The sequence below is a fragment of the Brachypodium distachyon genome, chromosome 1 (assembly GCF_000005505.3).
Source record: "Brachypodium distachyon strain Bd21 chromosome 1, Brachypodium_distachyon_v3.0, whole genome shotgun sequence".
NCBI classification, from domain to species: Eukaryota; Viridiplantae; Streptophyta; class Magnoliopsida; order Poales; family Poaceae; genus Brachypodium; species Brachypodium distachyon.
The window spans coordinates 23,659,756-23,677,119 of record NC_016131.3 but is presented as its reverse complement, the minus strand read 5'-3'; the positions used below and the strand labels follow the sequence as shown (position 1 = coordinate 23,677,119).

The 17,364-nt window shown below is 41.8% G+C and overlaps 1 protein-coding gene across 1 annotated transcript; it reads right to left on the bottom strand.

Annotated features, from left to right (window-relative positions):
• Positions 1-1,288: 1,288 nt before the first annotated feature.
• LOC100837457 (CDGSH iron-sulfur domain-containing protein NEET) lies at positions 1,289-3,536 on the bottom strand. Its single transcript, XM_003563105.4, has 2 exons — positions 3,207-3,536; positions 1,289-1,621 (listed from the first exon to the last, which is right to left on the bottom strand). Exons 1-2 carry the CDS (start codon positions 3,449-3,451, stop codon positions 1,522-1,524), a joined length of 345 nt encoding a protein of 114 aa, XP_003563153.1. The 5' UTR covers positions 3,452-3,536; the 3' UTR covers positions 1,289-1,521.
• Between the last annotated feature and the right edge of the window lie 13,828 nt (positions 3,537-17,364).

The following is a 17,364-nucleotide window of genomic DNA, read 5'->3' as shown; positions in this document are numbered from 1 at the left end:
GTTTCGTAATCGGTGTTGCAATCTTTGGCCAGTTTGACGTGTTTGTGTCTGTTAATGATAATAATCCGTTCGAACAATAGTGTCCATTAATGAAAACTATTTTACTGATCATTTTAGGACAAAAGAATACAACAAACTATTTCATGAATGTCAGTTGGGCTAAAATGGAACACAAGGAAAATGCGAAAGTAAAAAAAAGAGACATGGTCTAAATATTGTATCCATTAATGAAAACTATTTTACTGATCATTTTAGGACAAAAATACTCCCTCCGTCCCATATTAAGTGCCGAAATATTACATATATCTAAACGTATTTTAGTATATAGATACATTCATTTTTAGACAAATTTGAGTCACTTAATATGTGACGGAGGGAGTACAACAAACTATTTCATGAATGACAGTTGGGCTAAAATAGAGCAAGGAAAATGCGAAAGTAAAAAAAGAGACATGGTCTACATAAATATGGAGAAAAGAATAGAACAATGAGTCCAAATTAGAGAATAAGGAGAAGTGAAGAACCACCTCTTTAGTAGGATGATGCAGTTGTAGGGCATGACTCCATCCAATAGGGCTGGAAAGTGTTTATTTAACTAGGGTTCAAATGTTAGTTCAAATCTTAGTGTTCATGATTACACACATGCGGGATCGATCAAGTAGGCCTTGATGATTGTGTTTAGACATTGGCGTGCTCTCGATCATACCTTTTTGCTAGTAGTTTTGAACTAAGCCTAGTACAATTTTGTACTAAATCAGCGACACTTATTATGGTGGATCAGAGCGAGTATATGCTAGTATTTCTTTATTCAAATAATATGTTGCGCAAATTTTATTCAGATAACAATACTATCTACAGCTGATCAATCCAAATTATAGTCAAAATTTGAAAGTTTGACCATACCCTTTTGAGAAGATCATATATTTATAACATATGTAGTACAAAACGGAGAGCTATATAGCTATGAAATTGTTATGGAAATGTATCATGATATCATCATGTGAGGGTTCAATAATACTAGGTGATAAATTGGAACATAGTTCCTTTAAAGGGACTCTTCGATTCCACAAGAATTGTGGATGATTCTATTTCTTGCGCTTTTTTCTCTGAAAGCTTATTTGATCCATAGAATTGAGAACTATGTGAGTTTTTTTTGTAGACTATTTCTATAAAATTCAGAGAAAAATTTCATTGAGTCCAACCTCATCGTTCGGATCTTTTTTTAACCGCAGCAAACACAGTCCTTAAAAGAAAATTCTTGCGTTTTCTTCCCAGTAGTGCAAGCAGATAACTTTAATTACACATTATCTCTTAAATATCACACTATCCATTTGAACATGCACAGAACTGACTTTTTTTTTTGTAACATGGTGATTTCTCGCTTCATTCTGGTCTTAGCATCAACAAGGTTGCTGCAACATGGAACTTTATTACATCTCACAAAAACGTTATAAGGAGTTAAGGACTACGGTATACAATAGTATCTGACTCAACAGAAAGTGGGGAAAAATAACTCATATTCTACTTCTTAACAAGCAAGGGCCCCACGTTATCACCGGTGGCTTTGTTGTGTTTCACATGGCTTCCATCGCAAAGTGGAAATGTGCCCGATCTCCAGCACCTTGTGTCAAAGAAGTTAATCAGGATAAGCACATTTTTTCAAGAAATAATCAAGATCAGTAATAGTTGGAACTTCAACATGGCATGCAAATGAAGAGTTCCAAACGAAAATAAACTTTGTGATCGGTTTTGCTTCAAACCTTCAACCATGCAGAATTAGGATTTTGCAATGCAGGCATGCACAGCATAAACACAATAGGCCATGGCCCACCGCAGTTCAGGTGAATAAACAGTGTTAAAAAAAATCTGTGAAGTGTCTATGAACTTTGTTCATCTTGAAAATTATAATACACCCTCCGTCCCAAAATAAGTGATTTGGCCTTGTATAGATTCTTATACAAATCCACGTCTGGGACGGAGGGAGTATGATTCAACAGAAATAATGATATGCCTGCAATGGCTTTCAATGCAGATGAGAACTCCAGGGGAATCCAGTTCTCAGAAATCGAGCTGATGGAATTCATATCCTGAATCCAGTTCTCAGAAATCGAGTAACAGCTTCCAGCAATTTAAGCTTCTCTCCATACATCCATCGAGAAGCAAATAATGCTGCACATCTTTGTGCAAAAGAGGCTTAGCTTAAATTATGTATTCCCGGGTTTCTGAGAGGAACTGTCCAATCAGAATGTAATCCTATTCTGGCTAAAAAAGAGACTGTCATTGCTATCCTACGTTAAATAGTATCTTTCGTGAGAACACAGAAAATTCTTAAGAAGATCGACACAACTGTGCATAAAACACATCACCAAGATATTTTGTATTTGCATTAGTTAGTTTCCTTTCCTTTGACCATTTCCGAGGGTTAAACTTCAGTGATCATAAGAGCAGTTCATTCAAAAAGAAAAACTCAGTATAGCACTACAATTTCCCCGGCACAACAACTTAGGATACCATAAATGATTAACAATGACTTACGTATGCAAGTTATTTTTCTCTCAGACTTCACTCAAACATCAACTAAATAGAATTTAGAGATAATCAGACAGTTAGAGTATTGTAAGCGATTAATGTAGGTGTAACCATGTAAGATTTTCATTACAAACTCCAGGCTCTTGGTTGCAGCAAAGAGTCTTCTCTCTGACAATTAAGCAAAACAAACTAACCTTGTCTGTCTATGTTCAGCTTCACTTCACACTTTTCCTAACTTGATTGTTTTCCTAATCAACTAAACTAAAACTAGAGATGAAAAGTTGACATGTAAATGTCCAAGTAAGCAGAGCATACTTGGTACAACTAGGAGTCTAGGATCAAAAACAATATCTCGGGGCTCGGATTGCATCATGAAATTATCCACTTCTATAATCATCAGAATAGCTTGTTTGTCGAGTTCAAACATTGTCTAGAGAACAATTTACTTGCACAATTGCTCTAAATAGTGACTGTTACGGAGTACATTTTAACGACAACAGAACTTGGAGACTATAAACCCCTAGTGATAAGTGAACTGTGCATGCCCTGCGAAATTAGCCGTCCAATACGAGCGACGCCTAATTAACTTATGAAGCCGAGTAAAATCACCACACAAACATGTCAATCCTTGCTCAAGCAATCACAAGTAAATTACACGATGAGATGATAAGCTGTACCGGCAGTAGGGCGTGAGCGGCTTGGAGAGCTCCCCGGCCAGGACGGTGTCGACCACCTTGGCCTCCTCCTTCCGGATGGCCGGGTTTATCCCGCTGCCTCCAGCGGCGGCTTCCGCCTCCGCACGAACCGCGACGACGCCGCGGCAGGCCCGGCTGCGCCGAAGGCCGGAGGGCCCCGCGGAGGACGGGACGGAGAGGCGGCATGCGAGGGTGGAGGTGGCGGCTGCGCAGAACGGGGTCGCCATGGCTATATGCCTCTTGGTGGGGATTGTGTTCTGCCGGTGCGGGGTTCCTTGGTTTGTTTGGTGCGACTCGTGGACGGCTGGCTGTATACGGTAATACGGGTGGGGAGGATTTGGGTCGTGTGGCGAGCACAAGCAGCGGTAAGCCGGTAACGGTACGCCAGACGGATGGAGGTGGTTTGCAGGTTTGGCGCTAAGGGCAGTTATGTGGTAAAAAAATCAGCGTACGATGACATGAAAGGACTAGCAAACAGTAAAGTCAGTAACTAGCAAACAGCAAAAGTCACAGGCCACATGTAAAAGTGTCAACGTCATTAAGTTTATTTCCACTGAGTTCAACGTGAAAAGTTACATGCCATCAAATTGATTTCCACTAAGATTCAATTAATAATGTTTACAAGATGAACATGCAAAGTGTCCACATCATTGAGTTGATTCCAAAACTCTACATACAGAATGTCCACGTCAACAAGTTGATTCCCACTAAGTTTCATTTTGTTTGCAAACTCAACATGCAGATTTCCTCGGTGTGCGACAAAACATTTTTTTATCCCAAGACACTCTCATCATAACATTTTACTTCAAACGTCAGCCAATTCACCAAACCATGTCTTTTCTACTCTCATCATTCATGCATGGGAAGCTCATAAAAAATGTACCTATGTAATTCAAAAGATGAGGGATACTAAATCACAATCGGTGTGTCCAACTTTTAAAACCATGTCTTCTCATGCTCACATCTAAAACAAAATACCATGTGATCATCCATTTGTCAACATTGATTACATGAAAAATTCGATGACACATCTCCAAGTATTCTTATGAAACTCGGAGCAACAACAACATGTAGTTCAACTTAATATTTTTGTCTTTTCAGTCACACGGGAAATTAGTCCCAATACACAAATTTGTGTACCATACAAACACATTTACTTTATCTCTTAAGTAAATGATATCATGAGTTCCAATACTCCTATATTGTTTATTTTGCTTCATTGTAATCCATTTTTCTTTCACGTAGGGCAAATGCATTGCTTTTGAGGCCTGCCGCAACGCGTGGGGTATCCACTAGTTTGGGAGATGACATTACTCTTATGTTGTTGCATTTCCGTCACATCTCTAGTGAAAGGGCATTTCTCTCCTAAGTGGTTTTGGTGGTGATGACAACATGTTGTTTATCTAATTGTGTGTTAAGTATTTCATATTTCATAAAGAAATTGGCACAAGACGTTGATGTGGACCCTCAAGATGCTATGAAGCGTAGCGGTGTTAGCGGCTTTTTCGTTTTGATTTGACTCGTAGGACATCCGTACTATTAAGAGGGAATCCACAAGGGAAGGTAATGGGTGAATCAATTTCACGTACACAACTACACAATTTGCACCCACTAAAAAGCCTACCCCAAAAAGTGAGAGAGAAGAACTAAACTCAGCATGTTGTGTTTTGCCTGCAGTCCAGGTGGCGGAAGTTTCGGCTGGAACTTCCGCCCCAACCTCCGGTCGCTCTCTGTTAGGATCGGCGGAAAATGCGGAACTTCCTGTAATATGCGGAACTTCCGTTTGACCGGAAGTTCCGGCTATGACCGGAAGTTTCGGCTTGTCTCTGCGCAGTGCATAACGGCTCGATTTTAGGGACCCCATTTATATACCCCTTCGTCCCCAACGAGCTAGCTGACCGTTTTCACAGCCAAGAACAGCCCCACTCACCCCAAGAACACAAAAAGCTCAAATCTCCAAGATCTCCCTCCCTAGCTACTTCCAACTCTTGATTCTTTGAGGATTGGAGGAGAAGATCTTGCTCTAGGGTTTCACCAAGTCAAAAAGTTGATTCCCCTTGTTTTCTTTGTGGATTTCGTTTCTCTTGGGTTGTTGGGAACCCTAGACGGAAGCGGTCACCTCAAGCTCTCCCTTGGTATATGAGGATCTTGAGGCTTGGATTGGGAGCCTCCTATTGAATTGTGGAGTTTGCCCCGGTCAAGTTTGTAAGGGTTCGGTGTTCGCCCTCAAGGAAGCCATTAGTGGAACTCACCTCACCTTTGTGGTGTTGTGAGAGCTCATCCCACCTTTGTGGTGTGGTAAGTTGGAGAATAGAGTGAGCCTTCGTGGCGTCTCTACCTTTGTGGTAGAGCACTCCTCCAAACGAAGACGTACACCGATCCCAATAGGTGGAACTCCGGTGAAATCTTCGTCTCCACGTGTGGTATCATTTCCCCTTTATATTCTTGCTATATGGTGTTGCTTCGGTTATTGCATTTCATTCTAGGGTTGCATTCACTTTAGAGAATTTAGAAAACCCTAAGATTAAGTGTTTGTATCTCTCAAGAAAAGAAAAAGAAAAGCCATAATTTGTTAGTCTCCTATTCACCCCATCCCCTCTCTAGACCATACCGATCTTTCAATTGGTATCAGATCCTAGTTTCTTAATTAGGGCTTTATCTCTCTTAAGAGTATGGCCGGCGATGATAGGGAACCCACCGTGAAACCCCAAGAAACCAAGGTGTTAGATGATAATGCTCCACTAACTTTTAAATCCATCAAATTGCTTTTGGATATCATGCAAAAAGTTATTCTAGATAGTGTGGACAAAAAGATTAGTGAGCACCTACCTAACAAAGCCTCTTCGTCTTCTACCGAACCTTTCTATGCCAAGCTACCAAGTGCGGTGGATTTGACTAAGGAAGATTCGGATGCCGAAGCCCGTAACAAGGCCAAGGCTATCGAAGAGAGTGCTACCAAATCCCAAGGTAGGGGTGGCTATGGGTTGTATAGTGAGGTGGCTCCACCACCTCAATATAATCATCGCCACCATAATTTGCCACCTATGTATAATCAAGATGAACGCCCCATGCTAACCTCTACTAATTACGTTGGTTGGTTTCATTCCATGAGGACTCACTTCAAGAGCACATCAACAGAGTTGTGGAGAATTGTTGAAAAAGGTTACTTTGTTCATGATCCAAAGAACTTGTCACCAAGAGAGTATGTGGACAATCAACTCAATGAGCATGCCATTGGAATACTCCTAAAGGCTCTACCCTTGGAGTATAGAACATTTGTCCGTGGTGTTGATTCCATAGAGATGCTTCGAAGCTCATTGGTGACCACTTTGACAACAATGAAAGTGTTAGGAAGTCAAAGTTTGAAGTGGTCATCAACGAATGCAGAGGTTCCGGATGGAGAGGTTCCGGATGAGCTATATAGGAGAGACATCACCCTTGGAGCCAAGATGAAGGACCATGGAAGTCATGACATCAATGATGAATGGCTCAAGCGTCTATTCATAGAAGCCATCTCCCCATACCGTGAGGTTCATGCCGCAATGATTAGGCAAAGAACGGACTACTATAGCTTGACTCCAAGTCAAGTGATGGGTGAGTTTGTAGTTATGGATATTCTCAAGAAGACCTCCGAGGACAACCTCATTCGAGCCAAGTTTCTCTCACAAAGCTCAAACCTTGCATTGAAGGCCAACGTGACTCCCACCTCAACTCCATGTGAAGCACCCCAACAAGAAGAGGTTGAGATCACGGAAGAAAATTGCAACTATGAGTTTAGTGACCACATGGCTCTTGCGGCTCAAGCCTTTTGGAAGAACAAGAGGTTTGTCAAGACCAACACCTTCAACCCAACAACTTCTACAACAACAAGGAAGCTTCAAGCTCCAAGCCCAAAGGTCAAAGATCTCGTAAATGTTATAATTGTGGTAACAATGACCATTTTGTTGCAGAGTGTATTTATGAGAAGAGGGAGGAGAATGGTGGACGCCTTATACTTAAGGGGAAGACCAAACCCTCCTTCCACAAGAAACCAACGAAGAAGAGGCAGCCAAGGATGCTTCTTGTTTAAGAAGAATATACTTCGGGTGACGAAGATGATGATGATGAAGAGTCCACGGAGAAGGTGAACATTGCCATTGCTCCTTCACTTCCATCTCTCTTCGACTCCCCCAATGAGAACAAGAAACGCTCACCCAAGTGCCTCATGGCCAGACCTCTTTGGTAATCCCTCCTCCCACCAAACATGTCATTCCTAAGAGTTTATCTCTATTTGATTGTGTGGAGGAGAGTAGTGTTGTTAAGCATAGCATGAATGAGTTCGAGATCTTCATGGCAAGCTTGGAAGGTGAGACTAAAAAGAGGTTTGAGGACCTCTTGGAAAAACTAGGTGAAACTCAAGCTATTATTGAAGAACATGATGAGCTCATGGATGAAAAGGTAAGACCTGAGTGCGTTGCCGCTCATGAGATTGCAAAGTTTAATGAAGCTCTTGAGAAAGAACAAGCAAATAGGGAAGCAATTGAGAAGTTCCTTTCTAAGGAACTTGCTAAAGTTAAAGATTCCTATGATAATGCTATTTCCCTTGCTAATGAGTACTTGGGTAGAATATGTGAAGTTGAAAATGGTCATAGGAACCTACTTGAGGATTTTGACAAACTTGGAAAGGATCACAAGTTCTTGACAAGTGAGTACAAGTCTCTCAAAGAGTCTTGTGATCATCTTCTCTATTCTCTTGTTAAGGAATTAATTTCTAATGATAAAGATGCTTCAACTAACCCTTGTTGTAAGCATACATTTATGACTGAGGAGAATGCTAGGTTGAAGGCTCAACTTGAAAAGGGCCTAGCCACTTGCTTCCAAGGCGAGAAGAACCTCCATGATCTTTTGAATGATCATAGAAAAGTTTTTGGATTGGAGGGAATTGGGTACAACCCCAATGAGAAGAGCAACAATAAGAAGGCCAAGGCACCTCCTCACACTAATGCTTATTTTGTGAAGGAAGGGGAGGCGGCCAAGGAGAAGCCAAAGAACAAGAAGGGTGGCAAGGCCACCTATGATAAAAGTGCCGGGGATTTCAATCTCTCATATGTTCTTTGTCGTACTAATGATGGGCATGTTTATGCCAAATTTGTTGGTTCTCTTTATGAATATGTTCATTGGTCTATTTGGGTTCCTAAGACCCTTGTTGCTAACACTAAAGGACCCATTCAAAGATGGGTACCTAAAACCAAAGTTTAAACTTGTAGGAGGTTGCTTCCGGTGGATCTTCATGGATAGTGGATAGTGGATGCACTAATCATATGATCGGGAGCAAAGAATTGCTTGTGGACGCCAAAATGAGTACATCAAGGTCCAAGCAAGTTACATTTGGAGATTCTTCACAATCAACGGTATTGGAATTAGGCAAGGTTGTCATCTCTCCGGATACATCCATTGAGAATGTCATGCTTGTTGAGTCCCTTTCATACAATTTACTTTCGGTACTTCAACTTGCACATATGGGTTTTTATTCCTTCTTTGGCACAACTAGTGTGACCCTTTTGTGGAGCAAGACTCTTAAAGTAGCCTTTGTTGGATATGTGGAAAATGGTCTTTATGTGGTAGATTTCGGTAAGAAACCCACTAGAGAAGAAACATGTATAATGGCTAAAGTTGATGTGGGTTGGCTATGGCATCGCCGTCTAGCCCATGTCAATATGAGATCTTTGCAAAGCCTCCTCAAAGGTGAGCATGTGTTAGGACTAACCAATGTTTCATTTAATAAAGACCGTGTGTGTAGTGCTTGTATTGAAAGGAAGTTACATGAGAACGCACATCACCACAAGACAATTATCACTTCAACGAGGCCTTTGGAGCTTCTTCATATGGATCTCTTCGGTCCTCCCACATATGATAATTTTGGTGGTAAGAAATATTGTTTGGTTATTGTTGATGACTATTCTAGGTACACTTGGGTATATTTCTTCAAGCACAAGAGTGAGACCCAACAAACCGTCATCGACTTTGCCAATGAAGCCCAACACCAATACAATTCAAAGATTATGGCTATTAGGAGTGACAATGGCTCCGAGTTCAAGAATTACACCTTGATTGAGTTTTTGAGTGATGATGGTATCAAAACACAATATTCCGCTACGTATACCCTCAACAAAATGGTGCAGCGGAGAGGAAGAATAGAACTCTCATGGATGCGGCAAGGGCAATGTTGGCGGAGTTCAAGTCTCCATACAACTTTTGGGTCGAAGCAATCAACACCGCATGGTATGCTACTAATCGCCTCTATCTCCGCAAGATATTGAACAAGACACCTTATGAAATTCTCACGAGACGCAAGCCCAACCTCAAGTACTTTCGGGTATTCGGTTGTAAGTGTTTCGTGCTTAAGAAAGATGTTCATTCATTTAAATTTGAGCCTAAAACTTATGAGGGCATATTTATTGGCTATGCATCAAACTCCCACACTTATATAATCTACAACAAATCCACCGGATGTGTTGAAGAATCTTGTAATGTGGAGTTTGATGAGAATAATGGCTCTCATGTGGGGCAAGTTGATGTTGTGGATGTAGATGATGAAATTACTCCCCAAGCCATACGAAGAATGGGCATAGGTCAAATTATGCCCATTGAGGATCCCCGTATGGAAGAAGGAGAAGGACAATGCTATACTCAAGTGGAGCCCTCATCTCCACAAGATCCACAAGCCAACCAAGAACAAGAATAAGTCCCTCATGTAGATGAACAAGTTGATCAAGGAAAAGTTCAAGCAAATGTTGATGTTGGTGATTCTTCACCAAATGATGTCCAAGATCAAGATCTTCAAGATGTTCAAGCTTCCATTGAGTCTCAAGATTTATCTCAAGAAGCTATGGAACGTCGGGCCATGAAGATTGCCTCACGACTTCAACGTCAAGAACATACCTTGGACAATGTTCTAGGAAGTGTGAGAAAAGGGGTAACTACTCGTAGACAATTAGCTAATTTTTGTGAACATCATGCTTTTGTCTCTTGTGTTGAGCCCCAAAAGGTACATGAAGCACTCGAGGATCCGGATTGGCTTCATTCCATGCATGAAGAGTTGAATAACTTCGAGCGCAATAGAGTATGGTCATTGGTGGAAAGACCAAAAGATTGCAGGAATGTCATTGGCACTAAATGGATATTTAAGAGCAAGCAAGATGCACTTGGACAAGTGACAAGGAATAAGGCAAGATTGGTGGCTTAAGGTTTCTCCCAAGTCGAGGGTATTGACTACGGTGAAACTTTCGCTCTCGTTGCTCGCCTTAAATCTATTCGTATCTTGCTTGCATATGCATCGCATCATAACATTACTTTGCAACAGATGGATGTGAAAAGTGCATTTCTAAATGGTCCACTAAATGAGTTGGTATATGTCAAACAACCATAGGGGTTTGAGGACCCTCAATTTCCTAACCACGTGTACAAATTTGATAAAGCCCTTTATGGCCTCAAACAAACACCTCGAGCTTGGTATGAGCACCTAAAGGAGCTACTAAGTAGATCGTGGCTTTGAAATTGGGGTTATTGACCCCACTCTTTTTACTAAGATGGTTGGTGGTGATTTGTTTATATGCCAACTATATGTTGATGACATAATATTTGGTTCTACTAATGGTGTGTTCAATGATCAATTTGCTAAGCTAATGACCGAAAAGTTTGAGATGTCTATGATGGGTAAATTGGAGTTCTTCCTTGGATTTGAAATCAAGCAATTGAGAGGAGGAATCTTTATTAATCAAGCCAAATATACCCAAGACATGCTAAAGAGATTCAAGATGCATGATGCCAAGAGTGCCAAGCCCCAATGCCTACATCAAGCTCTCTTGATCTAGATCCCAATGGTAAAGATGTGGATCAAAAGGTATATCGTTCTATGATTGGTTTCTTGCTTTACCTTTGTGCATCTAGACCGGATATTATGTTAAGTGTGGGTATTTGTGCAAGATATCAATCCGCACCAAAAGAAAGCCACTTAGTGGCGGTCAAAAGAATCTTTAGATATTTAGTTCATACCCCAAACTTTGGTTTATGGTATCCTAAAGGATTAAGTTTCAAGCTCATGGGATATTCGGATTCGGATTGGGCGGGAGACAAAGTGGATAGGAAGTCAACTTTCGGGACATGCCAATTTCTTGGTTGGTCTTTGGTGAATTGGTCTTCTAAGAAGCAAAATTGTGTGTCTCTCTCCACGACGTAAGCCGAGTATATAGCCGCCGCAAGTTGTTGTGCACAATTATTATGGATGAGACAAACATTGTTGGACTATGGAATCACTTGTGAAAGTGTGCCTATTTTATGTGACAACGAGAGTACAATCAAGATAGCCCACAACCCCGTGCAACACAGCAAGACGAAGCATATTGAGATTCGTCATCATTTCATTCGAGAGCACATGGCCCGTGGTGATATTGATATCTCTTATGTTGCCACCGGTATGCAACTAGCGGATATTTTCACGAAGCCACTTGATGAAGCAAGATTTCGGAAGTTAAGGCATGAGCTAAATATCCTAGATTCTAGTGTTGTGGTTTGATAAACTTGCACTCTTACCCACGGTTAACATTTGTCTAGTTTGGATGTGCGCATGGATGTAGGGGGAGCATAGCTCAATTCATGGGCAAATGCTACTCTTACTATGCTAACATTAATTTCATACATTGAGCTTCAATGTGAGTTTTGAGTCTTGAGCCCAAGAATCTATATTCGTGGTGTCACGCTCATACATACTCAAATATGGTGGCCTAGGCCACCACCCTCACTTTTGTGAGGTTGGTTCTTTTAATTCTTTGCAAATATTTTTAGTCGATATATGACATTATATGTCTATCTATGGAATTACACTCATAATTGGTATTTTGAATTTGCTTCTTGCAATTTGAGTGTATAATGCCATAACATAATCCCAACTTTGTTTATTCCATCCCAGGCCTATCTTATCTAGAAACAATTCTATTCTAATTGCTCAAAATTTTCTATCCTTTGATTCCCTGGTCTGGTTCTGGGCTCGGCGGAAGTTCCGGTTCCTACCGGAAGTTCCGCCCCATTTTATGCCTGTATAGTTGGGGGCCAAACGGGTGAGGAGTTATTTCCTCACCCTGCCCGACCCCTCTCCTCCCTTTTCCCACGAACCCAAAGTCTTCGCCTCCAAGCTCCAGTTGGATTCTAACCGGAAGATCCGGTCTCCCTGCTCCTGATCTCCTTCGTGCCCTCGCTCTCTTCGATCTCCACCAATGGGAAGAACAAGTAATGCCTCTTTTTCTCTTTTCTAGGGTTTGTTTGAATCCGATGAAATTAGAGGCAATAAGGTTGAAATTTGTGGTGGAGTTCGTTGTCTAGGTAGAATGTGTTGAATAGGTTGCATGGATCTCGAATAGTATTGGCTAATTGCTTCAGATTTGGAAGCTAGGGTTCATCCCGTTCTCAGGTGACCCGAAACTTCCGGCTGGATGGAACTTCCGGTTCCTGTAGCAATTTTCCAATACTGTTTTAGCTCCATGTGATTGATTCTCATACCCTACTTGTCTAGAGCACTTACCCTTTGTCCCCCGTACCTTTTTCTTTCTCAGAAGGCTCTGGTTCTTAGGACAAAGGCAAGGGCAAGGCCGTGGAGCAATTATCGCCAACTCACCTTCCGGGAAAGCGGCGTTCAGAAATCATCCGCTCTGAGCTTGAAGGTCCAACGAACAAAGGTGGAGGGAATTCTAAGAGATTCTCAGGAAAGAAGCAACCTTTTTCTATCAAGCATTATCCTGAGAAAGTTTTTGAAGAAGAGAGGTTCAAGAATCCCTTTCTGAATTCTCCAGAGCAGAACCTCAAGGGTGGTAACCGTGATTTCCATACCAACTTTCAGATCCGTATCTTTGAGGAGATTTATGACTGTTTAGTTATCAAAGTTGTTCCTCAATGCCATATCAATGTTGGAGATATGAAGAAGAAGCTAGATTACTTTGGTGATGCTCTTTCCATTTGCCGCAAGTTCAAACTTTTCCCTATCATGAGGTTGGATCAACCCTATGACGAGTATCTTGTGGGTTAGTTCTTCACCACTGTGCACTTGGAAGAAACAGAAGAAGAAAGGAAGGCTACATGGATGTCAGGAACTCACTTGTGCGAGGCTACTTGGGCAGAGTTTGCTACCTTGCTTGGTTATCCTGGTGCTGAACTTGTCACTCCTTCGGGCTTTCGAGTTCATCATCAGCCTGCTAAGGACAAGGCTGTGCTTGCACCGCTTTACTTGCCAGGGAGGGTTAAGCCAGGTGAGACAAAGTATTTGCAGCCTGTCTATGATATCATGCAGCGCATTTACCGAGAGACCATAGCGTGCAAGACCGGTGAGATGCATGGCTACTTGGTCAATCTTATGCTTGAGACACATCTGAGGAAGGATGGTGATACTCCATTCGATGTGATGGATTTTCTGTGGCATGAGCTATACTATGCTATTCTTGCTAGGCGGGTGCCCCCATTTGCTCCCTTTGTGATGAAGCTCATCCTTGCTAAGGCACCTCACCTGACAGATTTGGATTTGAAGCCACACCCTATGAAGACTCTCAAGAAGAAAAGGCACCAACGCCCACCTCCGACCAATCGTCAAGCACTTGTGGAGAGCGATGAGGAGGAGGAAGAAGATCCTATGGATTTTGATTATGCCCCCGCCTCTAGCTCTTCTCGTGCTCACCATAAGGAAGGTGGTTGGAAAAGCATGCTTAGGAAGCACTTTTGCATGCAATAATCAAATGAGAGGAAGATTTATCGAGTTCACAAGGATAATCAGAAGATCCTCAAGCGCCAAACTGCCATCATGGATGCTCTGAATTTGCCCAGCTCTCCTGTGTCAGATGTTGAGTCTTTTGACGCCTTCAAGAGTACACATGGTGATTGGAACCGTGATGATGGTCACCTCCCCTCTCCGGTTCAATGGGAGGTTGAGGAAGAAGAAGAAGAAGATGAAGGAGGAGAAGATGAAGAAGATGAAGACAGTGTGCCCGCTGCAAGTGGTGACGATGATGAAGACACGGAGTGATTTGTTTGCTCTCCTTTGGGACGATTCTTTCCTTTTTGGTGTCTTGGTGCCAAAGGGGGAGAGTAGTGTTAGTCGTCGGGATTTGCATGGGTTTTATGCTTTATCGAACTGTTTTTATTCGTGTTTGTGAGTTTGTAAGACTTTATGTGTGTGGAATACCCGTCGTGGTATTCTTGTGAGACATGTGAACTTTTCTTATGCATGGTGGTTATTGCGTATATCATGTCTTACTTTTCTTGTGTGGAGATGTTGTTTAGTTGTGCCCTTAGGAAGTTGCTCCTTCACAAGATCTCTTTGCAAATGTATGGTTTCATTTGATTGGACTTATCTAATCCATTATGCTTCTTGGAAGCTTTGTGCGATATCTTGTAGGATAAGTCATCGTAGGGTTCATTCAATCTTTGATATGCCTAGTAGAGGTATGCTCTACATCCTTCTATGAATGATTCCTACATATCTTTGTGAAACTTTTATTGAAACATCATTAGTCCTTTGCAATTGAGTTATTGGTTCACAAAATCTAGGGGGAGTGTTGATCCTAGTGTATGTGCATGTTGCATTTCAAGCAAATCTAATTGGTGCATACACCTAGAGGTAGCCCGTCAATATTTTATACTCCTTTGCATCTAGTTTAATTGTTTACCTTTATGCAAATCTTTGTGTTGTCATCATTCACCGAAAAGGGGAGATTGAAAGGGCATTTCTCTCCTAATTGGTTTTGGTGGTGATGACAACATGTTGTGTATCTTATCGTGCGTCAAGTATTTTAGATTTCATAAAGAAATTGGCACAAGACGTTGATGTGGACCCTCAAGATGCTATGAGGCGTAGCGGTGTTAGCGGTTTTTTCGTTTTGATTTGACTCGTAGGACATCCGTACTATTAAGAGGGAATCCACAAGGGAAGGTAATGGGTGAATCAATTTCACGTACACAACTACACAATTTGCACCCACTAAAAAGCCTACCCCAAAAGGTGAGAGAGAAGAACTAAACTCAGCATGTTGTGTTCTGTCTGCAGTCCAGGTGGCGGAAGTTCCGGCCGGATTAAGTGTTGCTTCGACTATTGCATTTCATTCTAAGGTTGCATTCACTTTAGAGAATTTAGAAAATCTTAGGATTAAGTGTTTGTATCTTTTAAGAAAAGAAAAAGAAAAGTCATAATTTGTTAGTCTCCTATTCAACCCCCCCTCTAGTCGACCATACCGATCTTTCATCTAGTTCAATGAAAAAGTGAAGTTATGAATGTCCAGCTCCATCAAATTCACAGAGCTGGAACTGTCCCAAACGGCTAAGCACACCCTTGCTATTACAAAAGCAAAATGTTGTCACTGCCTTCATGTGAAGTAAGACGAGAGCAAATACACACTACACCGCTACACGGCCTTACCACCATCTATTGTAAAAACCGCTTAGGGCAGAACAACGGTGGCTCTTCATCTTCCACACTATCTTCAATGTGGACGATGCTTCCTTCAAATACAAGACAAATCTTTTGTTGTAGCTTTTTCTGGTTGAAAGTTCAACTATGCCTGCGAGGGAGGGTAAATAGAAAGTTTTCAGATTTTAGCCCCAAGAGATTCATTCTAAGTGAGGAAAACGATAAATCCTAGCGCATAAAAGTTCTAGCAAGAAGGAGCCAAAAGGACATCTAGTTGCAAAAGGTAAATTGCATAATGTAAAAAAGAAGAGACAAGATATTTGTTTTCTGAAGTTCGGATCACGATTCCACATCTCTGTTGGAGAGCTTTGGTCACAAAGTCCTTGCCTTTAACCTCCTTGAGATAAAACACAAAGTCCATGTGCAATCACAAAATGGACTTTCACGAGAAATCCCTTAACCCGCGCAAGCTTCTTGGCTTCTTCACACAATGACGATGAATCACAAGCACTTCTAGCCGGCAGGAGGCCACACACCCTCTAGAGGTAACAAAAGGTGGCTAAGCTAGCTTGATAACGTACTTTTGCACAATTGATCCAAGAAAATCCAATCCAATCTCCAAGAGTTCCTCTCAAAAGACCACAAAGGAGGTATGTAGGAGAGCTCTCAAGGTGATGGAAAATAGCATAAGCAGCACCCCCCTAGCTTATCCCAACGGGTATTGGGGTATCTATAGACAACCAAATTACTAGTCGTAATGCCGATAGGCTCACGGGCGGCAGTGCCGAGTTTAAAATTCAAACCTTGGCTGAAACATTCTGCAATGTTCCATCGGTGGTATTGATGAGGTCTACAGTGACGGCAAGAAGCTAGTTGGCAATACTAACCCTTTACGACTCATATATTCGGTAGTGCCGATAAAAAAAAGGTCTTGGATCATAAAGCCCTTTAAACTGTCTCAGTTATCCTAGACCGCACCGGATCGGTCATACCAACTAGTCACAGAACAATCTGTCATCGGTCGGTAGTGCTGACCCACTCAACATATAGCTTCTCCTCGACATAAGCCCTTCTCAACAGTGCCAACATCACTATGTCACTCGGAGTTGGCATTTTTTTAGGATATGCACCGGTGCTTATTTCTATGTTAGAGGTGTCTAATTAAGCACTTGTCCTGTGAAACACAAGCACTGCAATAGTTCTTAAGCAAAAACCAGTTTATTTTGTGCAAACATCTTCCTAGGCATTTTTGCATTGTGTATGCTCTAAAAGAAATACACAAACCATTCACCGTCTCGGTCTCCCGATGCCAAATCGATAGCCGGCAACGAGGAGAACCTGCTAATATCATAACCCTGACGCCTCTTTTTCTAACGCCGGCATTTTCGGTGGCTAGGGTTCAGCAAAAGCTCGGTCGTCCAAGTCCAGTAGTGCTCGCCTAATGCCTGCCTATTTTTTGAGAGAGAGAGGAGTCTCTGCCTCTAGTTTCTTTTCTTTCTTTTTTTGAGAATCTGGAGCCTGCCCCTATAGTTGCTTACCTGTGATTCTTTCTTCCTCCATGTGTTACTGGCCCAAAACACCTTAGGCCCAACCCAGCAAAGTCGCAGCCACGCCCATGAGGCCGCGGGCCGGTTTTCGTTAAGTGGCAGGTTAACTCCATTTCGAGAAAACCGAGTTAGTTAAAAGCCCAAAACTGAACCGAAAATTAACCAGCAA

Coding starts and splice junctions, on each gene's coding strand:
- LOC100837457 (XM_003563105.4), bottom strand. CDS start 3,451: ATGGCGACCCCGTTCTGCGCAGCCGCCACCTCCACCCTCGCATGCCGC. Junction 1,622..3,206: donor CCGCTCACGCCCTACTGCCG/GTACAGCTTATC, acceptor CTTTGACACAAG/GTGCTGGAGATCGGGCACAT.